This window comes from Lontra canadensis, unplaced genomic scaffold (genome assembly GCF_010015895.1).
Source record: "Lontra canadensis isolate GAN:19392208 unplaced genomic scaffold, GSC_riverotter_1.0 scaffold9, whole genome shotgun sequence".
NCBI lineage: Eukaryota > Metazoa > Chordata > Mammalia > Carnivora > Mustelidae > Lontra > Lontra canadensis.
Genome location: NW_022631003.1, coordinates 6,262,032 through 6,279,318, shown reverse-complemented (window position 1 = coordinate 6,279,318; position 17,287 = coordinate 6,262,032). Strand labels below are relative to the sequence as shown.

At 35.8% G+C, this 17,287-nt stretch overlaps 1 protein-coding gene across 10 annotated transcripts in view; it reads right to left on the bottom strand.

The window, feature by feature from the left end:
• Positions 1–17,287, bottom strand: part of OSBPL8 (oxysterol binding protein like 8) — a 156,578-nt gene that overhangs the window by 83,434 nt on the left and 55,857 nt on the right. For 3 of the 10 annotated variants that reach the window (XM_032854726.1, XM_032854727.1, XM_032854724.1), the window contains 2 exons: positions 9,999–10,037; positions 4,300–4,336 (listed from right to left, as the gene is read on the bottom strand). The exons of 2 other annotated variants lie outside the window; for them this stretch is intronic. In XM_032854726.1, the coding sequence (XP_032710617.1) occupies positions 4,300–4,336; positions 9,999–10,037 (76 nt within the window). Of the gene's footprint in view, positions 1–4,299; positions 4,337–9,998; positions 10,038–17,287 lie in introns of those variants that run through there. 5 more of the 10 variants (XM_032854728.1, XM_032854729.1, XM_032854731.1 and 2 more) reach the window with 3 other exon arrangements.

Genomic DNA, 17,287 nt, shown 5'->3' with positions numbered 1-17,287 from the left:
TAGATAAAATCTTAAAAAACAAAACAAAACCAAGTTCCTAGATCAGACACAAACAGGAGGGTAGTGAGCGGGCAAAATGGGTGAAAGTACAGACTTTCAGTTACAGAATAAGTAAGTCATGTGAATGAAATGTACAGCATGATGATTATAGCTAGTTAATGCTATACTACATATTTGAAAGTTGCTTAGAGAATAAATCTTAAAAGTTCTCATTATAAGAAAATAAAATCTATATGTATGGTGATGGATGTTAACTAGACTTACTGTGGTGACCATTTTGCAAAATATACAAATACTGAATCATCACTGTATACCTGAAACTAATATAAATATGTCAACTGTATCTCAACACAAAAAAGATTTTTAATTAAAGAAAAAGGAAAATGGGGGAGTGGACATGAACAGTGAGTTCATGAAAGAAGAAATGCAAATGGCCAATAAATATACACAAAGATGTTCATCCTCTTTGGTAACCAGAAAAAGACAAACTAAGATCACAATGAGGTAAATATTTTAAATTCAGTAAAACTGACAAAAATTAGTAAGTCTGATAACACCAAATGCTGATAGGGATGGGAATCAATGAGACATTTTAAGCACTGCTGCTGGAGAATAAACTGATACAAGCATATTGGAGAACAATATGGAACTACCTTATAAAATTGAATTTCAGCATACCTTATGGGTCCAACAACTCCACTTTTAGGTTTATGACATACAGCATTTTATCACTCATAAAATTAACCAAGCAAAACTTAGTGATACTTTCGGAATTCAAAAATATAAAAAAATACATTTTTTAAAAAAGCAAATGATAAAACAAAATCTAGTCATCACTTCTTGGGGGCAGGCAACAGGGACAGAGGAGAGAAGGAGCACATGGTTGAATTTGAGGGATTTTAAAGATTCATGTTCTTGAGTGGTAGGTTCAACACATACTCACTGGATGAGTCATCAGTACATTTTAGGCTAATTTAAAATACATTATGAGAAGAACAACTAATAGAATTAAAGTATGTTTCAGTATTCATTCAGTAACAGGTTATCTGAAGAAAATAGTTTGAGAAGTGCAAATTTAGTTGCATCTATAATTTCTTACTAGTTGAGGTATTACTATTTATGATTTTGAGAATGTTGAAGTGAGAGTGTAAAGAAATAGCAATATAGAGAGTATACTGTATATTTAGAAAAAAATTATGATTTTTTCCCTATTTATTCTCTTACCCCATTTGCGAACATTAACAACTAGGCAGACGATAGGATTTGCAAAATATAAAAAATCACTTTAATGTCCTACATCATTTGTACAATCTTAGACTATTTGAATGTAAGCTCAAGAAGGGCATTCACTTTGTTTTCATCTGTACCCCTTGGCCTAAAACTGACAATAAATACTTGCTAAATGACGAGGCAGACATTTGACAAATGAATCACTCACTGCATGATTCCAGAATACTTTCTGACACAATTCCCTTACTTACTCAAGATAGCATAATAGTGCCCTCTTCTGGTTCTACTTTATAGTGGAAATAAAGTAACCTACTTTGCTATTCATGTTGCATTATTATCTTAAGTATAGTAGAAACCAACAATGCTAGAATAATTAATAGTAACATAATTAACGCACCAGCTGTAACTCTAAGAAGAACATGATTCTATAATTACCATCTTTATTAAGTCAACTCATCAATACAAAAATCTGAAGAATTTTTTTAAGCTTCATAGTCTGGTGTTTGCACTTAATCTAAGGAAGCTCAGACAAAGTTAAGTAATTAAAGTCATAAGTAATCTCTATGTAAACCATAAAACTCCCCTTACAGATGGTGTACCTTTTCTCAAACACTTAAAGAATCTAAGTATGTTTGCATATATTAAAGTTTTTTTCATTCAATACAGATCCTAATATTAATGAAATTACTTTTCACTCTAAAAGATATGTGATCTCCAGTAAATATACAGTTTCAACCTTCTAATAGTTGACAGAGTATAATATAAACTCATCTCTAATAAATATTATATAGTCTTGTTTGTGTATGCAGAAAATATGTAATCACAATAAATCTCTTCTATTCCAAGTGGTAAGTAAAGACCCCCATTTATAAAATCCAATTCCTAAAACAGAACTGTTTTAACTTGTATTAAAAATTCAATTCTATTTTTCAGTTCAGCACTGCCAATCAGCTCACCTAAGCCAACATTTAAATATATGAGGTAACTAAAGTAATTGGAAAATCCACTCAGGTATCACAAGTAAGGCTGCCAAGAAAACATAAAAATATTTTGATATCTATATACTTTTTTCAACTTTTAAAATTTCTACTATTCTAAGGGCACTTGGGTGGCTCAGTGGGTTAAGCCTCTACCTTCAGCTCAGGTCATGATCCTGGGGTGCTGGGATCGAGCCCTACGTTAGGCTCTCTGCTAGCAGGAAGCCTGCTTTCCCCTCCCCGCTCTCTGCGTCTCTGCCTATTTGTGATCTCTGTCTGTCAAATAAATAAATAAAATCTTAAAAAACTTTTTTTCTACTATTCTAATAATGCTAGTTATAAAATAAACAATATATTTAAAATACTATGAATTGTTGTAATTATGAATTTTTAAAAGGATTTTTGAAAAAGATTTTATTTTTAAGTAATATCTACACTCGGGATGCCCGGTGGCTCAATTGGTTAAGCATCTGCCTTCAGCTCAGGTCATGAACCCAGGGTGCTGGGATTCAGTCCCACACTGGGCTCCTTGCTCAGCAGGGAATCTGCTTCTCCCTCTGCCTGCCACTCCCCTTGCTTGGGTGCACTCACTCTATCTCTCTCTCAAATAAATAAAATCTTAAATAATAATAATAATAAAATTTTTTAAAAGTAATCTCTACACCCAACATGGGGCTTGAACTTACAACCCCAAAATCAAGATTGGCATGCTCTATGGACTGAGCCAGGTAGGTGCCACTTTAAAAAGGAATTTTAACATATTACTTTAAATAGTCTCTTTTTAGAAAAAAAATTACATACATACTATAATCAGTATTGGAGACAAACAGCAACCAATCCATACCAAAGAATTTTACAGCTAGAAAAATGGTTGCCGTTACCCTGCTCAGTCTCCTTCTTTAGCCAATGGGGGAAAAATGAGCCCCAGAGCAGTGAACTGACTTGCAATTGTCAGGTAACTGTTTAGGAATAAATACTAAAACTTTCTAAATCAATGTAATTTCTACATTGCCATTCAATAAAGTTTAAATCTTTTTTTTTTTTTTTAGATTTTATTTATTTGACAGAGAGATCACAAGTAGACAGAGAGACAGGCAGAGAGAGAGAGAGGAGAAGCAGGCTCCCTGCTGAGCAGAGAGCCCGATGCGGGCTCAATCCCAGGACCCTGAGATCATGACCTGAGTTTAAGGTAGAGGCTTAACCTACTGAGCCACCCAGATGCCCCAAAGTTTAAATCTTTATCTGATTTATGACACAGTAATATTTTAATTATGTGGTCAGATCTGAATTCAGCAAACTGATGGTTTCATTATGATGTTTTAAAACCAGGAAAGAACACACTGGGCTAGTACCCAACTCTAATCCCTTGATCCTTTAAGTTCTTAGCTTCAGGCTCTGTATCTACAAAGTTAATGCTTTATTAGATGATATCTGAGGTTCCTTTCACCTCAGTAATTCTGTGATTTTCCAATACAAAAGTTGCCTCTATTACAATGCTCTGAAATTATCTATTAATGGGGGTATAACTCCCCTGGCTAGACTATCATGATCCTTTAGGGCAGGGCACATGTTTTACTCATCATATATCACTCCACATAGGTAGCACAGTGGTCAAAAAACCTTTTTTTCAGACATAAATTTAATGTATATATTTTCTAAATCCCTTAGATGAAACATGTTTCACTTATGAAATCCCAAAGTACAAATAAATGTATTTCATAACCAAATTATCTATTATGTAAAGATTATGAAAAAAACAAAAGTTTTCATTTTCAAATGGTAGTGAATTTCTTGTTCCATATCTAGTCTCAAAGAAGTCTAGTCTATGCTTTATGATGATTGTACAAAGGAATACTATGAAAAAGAGTTCCTGAATTATGAATCAGATAATTAGCTAAGTAAATAATCCATCTTTAGACAATCAAGAAGTAAATATACAAACACTATCAATCTCAGATGGGCACTGACAGCTTTTCAGTGCCTAGAAAGAAAAGTAGATGACTTAATAATCAAAAGAGAAATACTGTATGCCTTTTATAAGTACATAGCAAAATATGTCTCCAAATATGCCATTCAAACTTTGGCTACTTACTTGAGGGCCCAAGGACATCTTTGCTATCACCAAGAAGCTTTAAATGCAGGGTAATTGAGCAGCAAACAAATACAATCCAAACCAGGAAGAAGCAAAATGCATCAGGATTGAAGCAGCAGTGAAACAAAAGGACAAGGAAAATAAGCATTAGTTTATAAGTAGAAAGCACATGCACATCAATCCTAATAATCATAATTCACAAGGAATTTCCTTTGCCACATGTAAAAAGAAGTTGGCTTAAGCATTATCAAATATTTGTTTAAATTTTGGAAAACAAAGATGGAAAGACAAAAATGAAATCAACTAAGTATTTTGTTTTGAAAATTATTCAAATCAAAAATTACTTTCAATTTTAACTCAAGATATGGGTTAGGAGTGGTACAATTATTTAGAAATGTAAGGGAAAGCCCAAAGTCGCTCATTCTTTATATTTAAATGGTTTTAAAATCTATAGCACCCATGCACTATTAAATATTAGTTCTGCATGCCATGAAAGCACTAACTCTACATAGAAATTCAGCCTGTTTCTTCTATAAAAAGAAAGGAACATTTACCGAGTGCTTATTATATGCCAAGCATTGTGCAAAGAGCTTGTACAAAGACATCAATAAAGTAGAACAAATTTTTTCTCAAATGGCCAAAAAAACAGAGGAATATTGATTAGAATGATAAATTGATAAATTTTATTGTCAGGCAAACTTTCTTAGGAGCCACTAAATAGGAACTATTAGCACATGGAACTACTGATCTTTAGGAAGTAAGAAGATCCAATTCTGAAATGAGTAACTTGCAATTAACTAAAAGAAACAGTAAAAGACTACTGACCTTTTGTCTAGTAACTATTTTAACATAGAACATTATGCTAAATGTTGCCTACGGAGATTATGCTAAATGTTGCCTACGGACAAGTGTTTTGGTCTCCTTTGGTAGAAATAGAGTCCTTAGCTTTCTTTCATCTCAAATACCAAGTATAGTAACATCAAAACTAAAGTTACAACAAAAATAAAAAAATTCCCACTGATTACATTATTGCTTGCTTTTATTTAAAGGGAATGAAGGAATCAATTATCTGTGACCAAAAAGAAAGGTAGCAGTTGTTTGCTTTGCCTCTTTCAGAAAAATCTTGGCCCTGTTGCTTCCCTAAAGCTCAAAATTGTGTTTTAACTCCTTTAAAGATATTTACTCTAGTCATTTTTCTGCAGTTGCCCATTCTTCTACAAACTGATTTCAACTTCACAGATAAACTAAAAAAATGTATCTATAATGACAATGAACTAATTGTGCTCAAGTCCCTGTTACTTATGGCCATGTTACCACAACTAGCAAACATGTGGGAAAAGATTAAAGTATTTTTGGCAGGAGAGCTCTACAAAGGCTCCAGTGATCCCCAGGTCTTTGTGTATAATCCCTTCTCTTAGAGAGTATTTTGGACTCACTTAAACACTTCTAATGAACAGAATATGGCAGAAGTGAATGGATGTCATTTCCAAGATTACACAGTAAAACGACCATGACCTCCATCTTATTTATAGTCTCTCGCTCTCCTTGGGGAAAGCCAACTGCAGAGTCATGAGGCAGCCTTGTAGGTAGGCCCATGAGGTGAAGGAATGATGTCTGTCAACAACTGACTACTTGAGTTTGTAAATAAATCTCCTGCATTGACCCTCCTTGTCCTCCATCCACCTGGTCCAGCTTTCAGGTGAGAGTGCAGCACACAGCCTCCCCAGTAGCTTGACTGCAACCATTTGAGAGATTTTTGAGTCAGAGACACCTAGTAAACTGCTCTTGGATTCCTGACCCACAGAAATTATAAAATAACAAGTACTGTTGATTTATGCTACTTAATTTTTGGATAATTTGCTATATATCAATAAATAACTAATATGATAACAGAAAGAAGGAAACTGACTTGACAGGTATTTCATAGACAGTCTCTAAAAATATCTTTTTGTATTGATATGAATAATTACTAATTTCCCTAGAATTACCATTAAATATGAATTTCTTGAAGGAGAACAATGGTTCTAACCATATATGCACAGCTGGGACTATTTAATTTCACAAGGCCAGTCATTTCTGAAGGTTTTTTAGTTGGGTCTTCTATTTAGGATAAACGATTAAGTTCACTTTCATCGTACATATTTTCAAATTCTGTTAATTAACAGCATTATATCAACTTCTTTGCAGCTGTACTCCTTGCCTGTTTGCTCCCAGAAAATAATCCCTAACATACAGCTACAAATTCTGGTATTTGTTTCAAATTATGCTTTCAACATAACTTCAAACATGTTTGTCATAGAGATCTGATTCTATTAATCTATCTTTTTTTCATATTGAGACACTGAGGAATCAAAATAAACACTGTCTATTCCTATCACTGATGGCCCCATCCAAGTATTTATGAGTACCTATTACATAGACAGGTATTTCAGGCACCAAGGGATAATAGCAGTGAACAAAAAAGACAAAAAGTTTGCCCTTTGTGGTAGTTATGTTCTAGTGGGAGAGAGGTACAATAACATACTAAACAAGTAAAAATGTGTTGCATATTATATAGTATAAAAACTAAGGAAAAAATAAGCAGAGAACAAGGACACATAAAGTGTTAAGGAAGAGGGAGTTATAATTTAAGATAAGGTAGCCTAAGAAGACTTCACTACAGAATTGATTGAATAAAATGAGGGAGTTTATCATAACGACATGAAGGGGAAGAGTATTCTAGGCAGAGAGAGGAACAAGTGTAGAGTTGAGGAGTGGGATGGGAGCAAGTCTGGAAGGCTTGGAGCATAGTAAAAAGTCCAGAGAGGCAGGAATACAAGGAGGAGAGTAGTAGGAAATGAAGTCAAAGAAGTAAAGGGGTGCCAGATTATGTAGGACCTAGTCAGGACTTGGCTTTATTCTGAATGAGATAGGAAGCCACTGGATTTCTGAGAAAAGGAGTGACATAATCTTATTATGTTTTAACAGGATTGTTCTGGCTGCTGTGTTGAGAACGGACTAGAGGGACAAGAGTATAATCAGTTAGGAAGTTACTGTAATACTCTAGGGGAGAGCTGAAGGGAAACTTGGACCACGTGGTAGCAGTAAGGGTGAGAGGAAGTAGGTGAGTTCTAAATATATTTTGAAAGTAAAGCCAACAGGATTTCCAAACAGAAAAAGTATGAAGTTTTGTTGCTGTTGTTGTTGTATTTTTTTTTTTTAAAGGAATCAAAATGATAGAAGAGTTGCAGTCTGAGTACCTGGAAGAATGGAACTCTCACTGTCTAAGATGGAAAAGACAGTGAGAAGGGTTAGTTTACAGAAAGAAACAGAAGTGCTAAGTTTGAGACAGGTTACGTTTGAAATCTCATTAGCCATCCAACTCAAAACATCAAGCAGGCAACTGGACATACAAACCTGTATAGAGAAAGGTTCAGGTTGGTAAGAAACAGTATATAGTATGTGTGACAGGTAGGGTGTAAGACCTGAATGGCTAATCACAGGAGACTAAAAATGCAACAGAAAAAAAGAACAGGCACCAGAAAACATACATTATAATGGAACAACAGAACTAAGAATTAAGCTAAAACACTCTAAACAAAAGTGGAAATAAAATTAAAAAAAAAAAAATACGCAAGACTTCAGAAACCTTCCCCAGAATGTTGCAGATACAGAGGCATTAAACTGTAATACAAATGAAATTACCCTCCCAGAATTGCCTGTAAGTAATGCCAAAGGGAAATGGGATATAAGTAATTGAAGATATATTAATTTTACCAAGTAACTTATAACACTTGTATGCATGGCTAAAATTGCATACTACGCTTCTTACTTTTACTGCTTTTAGGACCTGGGCCTAATTTGTACAGCTCCATGTTGTATAACACATGAATAAAGACAATGCGAAATTATTGATGTGGGAACACTCTACGCAAGTATCTTGTAAAGTTTAAAAAGTAAAAAGCTAGCCACTCTTCTTGGCTTTTGTTAGAGAACCAAAATATTACGTGAAACTCAAAGAATCCCAGAACTTTTCCTCAGCTTGTTCAAAAAAAGACCATTAAAGATATGATAGAAACATTTTCTCTAACTGAATAACACCATATTTGTCATTATACCTTCAACAATGTCCACACAGTCATTTCAACAGTTTCTTTCTCCTATACACAGATTCTCTGTTTTGGCACAAAGTATGGGGTGAAAGTGATAAAATAATAGTAACATGCCTAGAATTGTTCTATTTATTACTAATTAGTATGCTAACAACTATTTTAACTAAAAGCATGAAATACAGCCATTACCTAAATCTTTACTGAATTTCGTTGACAAACCTCAGAGAAAGAGCATTATGCAAAAATGGGATTTTACTTAATGTACTTCTAAATACTTGCCACACCACCTATAATTAGCATAAAACTTTCAGAAGTATAAATGAATAGGCAGAAATTCATAATCACACAACCTTCATCCTGGGAAAACCTTTAGTCCTAAGCAATTCAGGACAGATGGCCACTTTATAACACAGAAATAATACTATAAGAACTATTAAGCCTGATTCCATTGCCTTAAGCACAGCACCTCCCCCTTAACATACATATGGATTTGACTTAAGCCATCTTTTGAGCTTAAGCCAAAGCACAGCTTTGCTACAACTTGAAAATAAAGTTAAAAAAAAAAAAAAAAAAGAAGTTTCAAGCAAGTTGCTCCTCTTCCCCCAATATAGTTAGTCAAGTTGTGTTCATAGAAGCAATCCTTCTGCAGCTGGCTCTCAGAAGCCACAATTTGGAAGGAGGATTATATAAAACACCCCAAGAGTGCTCTATTTAGTGTTATCTTTGGCCCTTGAAGTAAGAGTCTTCAGTGAGAGATCTAAAACACAGCAGAGATTTGTTTGTTCTTCCTACAGGAGTCCTCTTTCAACACTCAACTTAACTTTTTATATTCTTGCAATCAACTGCGAAACACACATTGTGTACATTTTATCCCTGGGTTTTATAGGAGATATTTACAGAAATATTTTTCTAGGAACTAGAGCTTATCACTGTTAGATAGAGATTATTAATTGGCCTGCCAGGCAGTTATTTTAAAATAACCTAATCAGACTTTTGATTCAGCAAATGCACTTCTACGAATGTACACTAAAGTGATCACCCAAAATATTTAAAAAGATGTGTCCACAGATATTTATCACATCACTCAGAGTAATCTAAAAGAGTATTCTATTATTAAATAATACATTCATACAATGAAATACTATGTAGCCATTGAAGTTTTTTTCCCACTGGCCGAACATCATTCATTATGTGCTGACTTTTAAAATAGGTTAAAAAAAAGTTTTTATGACTCCACTTTTATAAAATTTCATATGTAAGACATATACATATGAAGAAATTTAGTAAAGAGGCCACCAAAATACTAAAAGTGGTTGCCTCTAGAAGGTAGAACTTCATTTATTATATTCTTCTGTATTGTTTAAATATGCCCCCATTGGTATGTATTATTTTTACAGTTAAAATTTAAAAAAAATTAAATCCATTCGCATTTTGGAAAAAATGAAAACATTTTTAAAGTGATCTTTTCAATCTACATGAATTACTTAGTGTAACGACATATAATCTATGATAAAATACAGTGAAAAATATATTTTAAGAATCCAACTTGAAATCCTCAAAAAATAAAAAAATGTTAACATTTCAAACATAGCACCATATATTACTCACTGTCTCTTGAACTTCAGCAACTTCTGAATATGGCAAGATCTAAAAAAAAAACAAATTTTCTCAGGAGTGATTTAATGTCAAATACTTGAATCTGAATTTAGAAAGCATCCAGTGTATAAATGAATTGAGTGGTGCATTAATCTTTTAAGTAGTAGCCCCCCACCCCCCCAAAAAAAGTGCAACAATATGTTTACACTGGAAACCAAATCCTTTTAAAAACAACAACAAAAAACTCTGAGGCTTTGGGAAATTCCAGTCAATCTGATAATCTGTGAAGTCCTCTCTGGTATGCTCTGGGGCTTTTTCACAGTTTTTATCCTCCCTGCATGTATTTAATTCTATCAGCCTTTTCCCCACGTAAACTTTCTCCACTTTTGGTTTCTAAAGTACTCTACTCCTCTGCCTTCCCTTCTCCTGTTTTCCTGACTCTACTCTTCTCATTCAGTAAGTCAGTGGCCATAACCAGTGCTCAGTCCTCAACTGTTTGTTGTTTTTTTCCTCTATCTACTCTTTTTCTGCAGATTGTGTTCATGCTCAAGGTGTATTTATCACCTTTATTCAGAAGACTTCCAAGTCCTACCCCATCTCTAAAACTTCACTCCAAAACATTGCTACCTGTATGTTCAGACATTAGCGCAAATTAACTTCTGGTTCTAAAATCTATAAACAAAGGAAGGGCTCTAAAACCAGGAAAGTGGTTTTAGAAAGCATCTTTAAGTAAAAAATAGCACTCAGTAGTTTCTCTCCAAAACTAGCTTCCATGGCAATTTGCCCAAGTCTTTCAATGGTAGCATCTTTCTCTCACTCAGACCAAAACCCTTAAATCATCTGAGACTCTTTCCCCCCAACATCTCATGAAGTCATTAAGTTCTGATGATATTTATTGAGACAATGTCTACTTCACGTCTAGTATTTTCCTTCAATTCTCATTAATACTATTACCTAGGCCAGACCCACATCTTCATTTCTCATCTTCCCTTTCAATAAATGTCCCTGCATTACATTTCACCTCACTCATTCATTTACTCTGCTAGGTACTAGAATTCAAAAACACAATAAAGACATGATTCCTACTGCCAACAAGATGACCATATATTGAAGACTGTATGTACTGTAATAGCAATTTATGTGACATTGAGGTAAGTTATCTTGTTCAACCAATATTACTCCTCCTTTGAGCTAGCACAATCATTACCAGGTTATTGAACTCTGAGATTTTCTTCTCAGTGAATACATAATTATAAATATTACAACTTTCCAGAATCACTGTGAGGCTTAACAACAGTTTACATAAGTGGTACAGTTTACATAAGTGTACTTTGTAGATTTTTTTAAAAAGCAGTATGCAGACATAGGTAGGATTACTTAGGAGTGCACAAATGACAAAGACTAAGAAAAAACCAAGAACTTCATTTAGCAAATTAATTCCATAAACTATCACATTGGCCGGCCATGTTACTCCTCCATTTAAAAACATTTGATAGTACCCATTCTTTGGAAAATAAGTGCGAAACCTGATACTGAAATTGTCTACACCATGGACCAGTTATTCATGCCACAGGGTGTTCTGATCCCACATAAGATAGCTTTGCAATTTACCTAAATTCTCTGTCTAGTAAAATTGATTATGCTCAGAGTGATTTGCAATTCTCTCCCTTTCTTTTTGCTTCCCTGTTCAATAGCTTGAAAGTTCCCTGGACCTTGAAGACTCAGCTCAAATTGCCAATTCTGCTACCACAGTTCAAGATAAAACTCTGACTCCCTAATATCAGTTCTTCATCAACATAATTAGTTGTCTCATAGTATTTTCTCTATTGCTACCACAAATAAGAAAAAAATGAATTTTCATTTAACTTTTCCCTAATATTATAATGTTCTAGTACTCTGCTACCAAATAGAACTTTCTTCAATGATGGAAATAGTTTATATCTACAATATCCAGTAGAGTAGCTACTAACTACATGTAGCTGTTAAATTCTTGAAATGTGGCTACTGAAAACTGAGGCACTGAATTTATTTAATTTAAACATAAGTGGCTATCTTATTAGACATTTCAAGTCTAACCAATCTTACCATTCCCAGCTAAACCTCACTGATCACTCTTTAGGACTAGCCATCACGGATCATTCCTTTTCTCAAACTCTCTCCCTTTCCCCAGTTTCCAAGCTATTTTCTCTTTTTTCTTCTTCCCTCTTGTTGCTTGGCTCCCTTTCCCTTCTGCCCCTGCCCTCCAGGTTGTATCTTAGAATCTCTTTTGTTTCCATTCAACATCCTTTCCCCAGATGATTCCATTGACTTAATTTTTAAATGGGGTCTATTCACCAACAACTCCTCAAATTAGTTTCCCTCCTAAACCTCTCCTGAGTTCCCGCTCCTTAAAGGTTTCCCAGTCACCATCCTGCTGCATTCATTCTTCTTATCTCAGATAAAGTATCACATCCTCGGTGAGGGATTTCCTGAACTCCCACACCAGGCAAAACAAAGGGATACTATATCTGTGTTGTCACTGCATCCTTCTATCAGGTAGAACTGCAGGGGAGAGCCCACAGAGTTCCATGTGCTCTTAGAGACAGTGCCACTGCAGCACACCACCATTTTCCTGACTAAGGAGGTGAAAGACACCTAATTCACCTTCCCCACAAACCTCAACACTTAAAACAGCGGAAGCACCACAGCCTGCCTAACAGACCTGCAAGCTCCACAATGGCAATTATCCTTTAGGACTCTGTTCAAAAGTAACTTCATCAAGGGCACCTGCGTGACTCAGTCAGTTAAGCATCTGACTCTTGATTTCAGCTCAGGTCATCATCTCAGGGTCGTGAGATGGAGCGCCATGGGGGGTTAAGATTCTTTTAAGATTCTGCTTAAGATTCTCTCTTTCTCTCCCTCTCTCAGTGCCTGGGTGGCTCAGTTGGTTAAGTATCTGCCTTGGGCTAAGGTCATGATCTCAGGGTCCTAGGAGTTACATGTTGGTCTCCCTGCAGCAGGGAGTCTGCTTCTCCCCTCTCCCTCTACACTCCTGCTCATGCTCGCTCTCTCTCTTTCTCTCCAATAAATGAAATCTTAAAAAAAAAAAAAAAAAATTGTCTCTCCCTCTGACCCACCCCCACTCTTAAAAAAAAAAAAAAGTAACTTCATCAGAAGACTTCCACAGTATTCTCAGAAAATAGCAACACCCATCCCCTAGATTCTCTATCCATCTTACCCTGCTTTATTTTTCATCACAACAATCACCACTTAACGGTATATATTTATGTATTTTTTTTTTCCTTCCTCCACTAGAATGTTAGCTCTACTGAAGTAGGAACCTAAGTTTGTTTTGGTCACTGTTGTATCCCTTAAGACTAGAACAGAGCCTGGCACTTGGGAGGCAATCAACAAATACTGAATGACAAATGCATGAATGAAAAAAAAAGGTTTAGTCATTATTATAACTCTAATACCTAGCAAAGAATTTCTTAAATGTAGTTTGCTGAGTTCCTGTTTATGAAATGAATTGGTTTAAATTCTCTAGCAGCAAAAAAAGTCTTATTCATCTCTGTATTTTCCAAACCTTAACATTCTGCATGTTTCACATAGATACACAAAGAACTAATATGGACTTGCATTCTGAAATCTGAGTTCTAAGCCTAGCTCTCTCAATATTCCCTGGATAAACCTGAATAAATATCTCGAATTCAGCTTTTTTATTTGCTCACAAGATCTGTTAAAGTCTTAAAATTCTGTTATAATAACAATTCAACATAGAAAATTACCTCAAAACCTGAGAACATCTTAAGCTGTAATGTAAAGCATATTCATATTTTCTTCCACTTTTAGTCTTTGGCTATCATATGCCCAAAGTCCTTTGTTAGGAATTCCATTATTTCTCTTAAATAATTCTGTCCTTTATAAATAACACTGTTACAGATTCACCACCTGTCTTTGGTAATGAAGCATAAGTTCTATTTCTTCTGGTAATGGTGGTCTCTTGTTAAGATGAAAGCAACCTCCTTCATCAAGGACTTCATACACAAGGAAAGTTCAAAACTGACTTTGTCAGTTGTAACTAATGTCATGCATCTGGTGAGACTGCTGGTGAAGTCTGTGGTTATGCAACAAGAATTAAATCTTGGCCTTTGACCTCATTAACATTCTCCCCTATATTTGAGCTAACCATCCTTTGTCACCTGATAAGCATAAAGAAACCATGTAATCACATCACAATCATGCCAGGGATGACAATAAGCTTGTATACAAAAATATTTCAGTGTATGATGCTTAATCTTATGACCTACTTAACTCTGATTTTCAGTCTCAAGTAAGAGTTATGTTACTTGGTATTTTATTCCGGCCAATTCCTTACACAGATACATACACCCACATTCTATATTAAATCATGACCAGGATCTGAATTAAGACATAAGGGCTGTATAACAAATAGCTTCTTTCCTTCTAGAGTTCAATTTCTAACAAATCACTGATTAGCATATCATGTTGTTCAGTAGCCAGAGGAAAGACTGCTAATATTGGAAACATCAACTTCCATGACTCATATTATCTGTTGGGTCCCCCAATAATGGGTCCATGGTCAAAGGAGCGAGACTGATAAAAAGCGAAGGTCAAGCAAAGCTTTATTGCTCGCCAAGCATCAAGAATCAAACCGACCGGCAAACAGACCAGTCCGGGCCGCCCCTTACCTGCCTCACAGACTAACTTATAGAGCAAAGGCCATGTGGTTGAGCCTGGCCACACACAGGTGGTGAATGAGATTGTAACGCACAGAGAAAGCTGCACAGTCATGCTAGGTCGCACACAGGTGGCCAACTGAACTACAATTCACCCCATAGTAGCTATCTGAACTAGCCTATCCCCCTTAGTTGGAATTGGCGCCCAAAAGGTGGGGCCCACACTCCTTGGTAGCCAGGGAGACAGTATGCGAGCTTTACTGATTGGATGTCTCCACCTGACCTGACTCATCCCTGGACTCATCCCTGCATTCCTGCCGTTATCTCCATCTGACCTGACACACCCTTGTATTTGGGCTCTGCACCTGGGACTGGTTTACCGGACTTTCTTTTAAGTAAGTTCCCCTTGGGGGGCAGGGTCAATTTAAGTTTTACTGCATAGACAACAAAATGGCTGTTTAACCGGGGTGGGGCCGCTCTGGCTGAAGAGGCCCTTACGATATCTACCACACATAAAAATGCAGTTAACAACTGTTCTTCAATTGTATACTGCCTTAATGCCAAAATATTCACTCCAGATAGAAAAATCAAAATTAGTTATAGAATGGCCAAAATTAGCAAGACAGGAAACAACATGTGTTGGAGGGGATGTGGAGAAAGGGGAACCCTCTTACACTATTGGTGGGAATGCAAGTTGGTGCAGCCACTTTGAAGAACAGCGTGGAGATTCCTCAAGAAAATAAAAATAGAGCTTCCCTATGATCCTGCAATTGCACTACTGGGTATTTACCCCAAAGGTACAGATGTAGTGAAAAGAAGGGCCATCTGTACCCCGATGTTTATAGCAGCAGTGGCCATGGTCGCCAAACTGTGGAAAGAACCAAGATGCCCTTCAACAGACGAATGGATAAGGAAGATGTGGTCCATATACACTATGGAGTATTATGCCTCCATCAGAAAGGATGAATACCCAACTTTTGTAGCAACATGGACGGGACTGGAAGAGATTATGCTGAGTGAAATAAGTCAAGCAGAGAGAGTCAGTTATCATATGGTTTCACTTATTTGTGGAGCCTAACAAATAGCATGGAGGACAAGGGGAGTTAGAGAGGAGAAGGGAGTTGGGGGAAATTGGAAGGGGAGGTGAACCATGAGAGACTATGGACTCTGAAAAACAATCTGAGGGGTTTGAAGCAGCAGGGGGTGGGAGGTTGGGGGAACCAGGTGGTGGGTATTGGAGAGGGCACGGATTGCATGAAGCACTGGGTGTGGTGCAAAAACAAGGAATACTGTTATGCTGGGAAAAAAAAATAAAATTAAAAAAACTTAGTTATAGGAGAACAAAGCTTTGAGTTAAATAAAATAGATCATGTATCACATACTTTTTCAAGTACACATTATACTAGGTAATGCACACAAAAATTTTAAAAGGCTGTGCCTGACATAGATCAATTTATAATAAAAACATTAGCCTTTACATTCAATGACAAGAATAACAAAATCGGAGTACATGTATTTAAATCCTAACATGACGCACTGATTAGCTATGTGATCTCAGAAAAAATTACTAACTCCCTCAGAGTCTCAGTTTCCTCATCTTTAAAAACAGAGTAAATGTCTACCCCACAGTACTACGGAAATTAAATGAGAAAGTATGTGAGACACCGAGCCGAGATCAGGACACATAGTTAAGTATGCAAAAATACATTGGTTTGTTTGTTTGTTCTCCATACTAATAAATTAACCCAAATATGGAATGTGCAAATTCTAAAAATCTAGGGAAAAAAAGCAAAATCCAAAAGGGACATATTTTCTATTCAGCTACTATTACCCTATAAGTTTTAAATGCCCTCTACCTAGATTACACAACTGCATGCTAACTTATTCCCTGGGCTAACCACCTCTATTTTTATAGTTCTCAACTTTGGCCAAAAATCAACTGGGAGACTTTTAAAAAGTACTAATGTCTGCATCTCACTCTCTGAGACTCTAATTGAAATGAACAGGGGTGCAACGTGGGCACTGGGATTTTTCAAGACACCTCAGAGATAGCTCTATAATGTTTAGCTGGTTGTCCCTGCAATATCCCATAATTTTGCAAGATTTTCCCAAGTCACAATTCTAAACAGGTTTTGCTCCAAAAAACAAGAACAAAAAAATTCAATAGTCTGACATTACCTTAAAAACAAAAATTTCAAACTATAGAAACTGTATTCAAGGATCTGTATATTCTGATTCTAACTTGGTTGAGATGCAGTATAGGAAAATAATTAAAGCTTGGCTTATGGAGCCAAATGTATCTCAGTTCTGCCACTTACTAGTTGTATGACCCTGGGCAACTTACTTATTTCTGTGTTCTCTTCTATTAAATGAGGTATTAAATTAATATCCACATTAAATGAGGGTAATAATGCTATCTCATAAGGTTATTAGAAAATTACTTAAGTTTACCTGAAAAGCACTAGGAATAGCTTCTGGCACAGAACAGAAATTTAACAAATGTTAGTTGCTATTAATTTCTTATAGTTTTATTTTCTTGGGGTGAGGGGAGACTTTTTATTTATATATTTGAGAGAGAGCGCACAAGGAGAGAGAAGAGGCAGAGGGAGAGGCAGAGGGAGC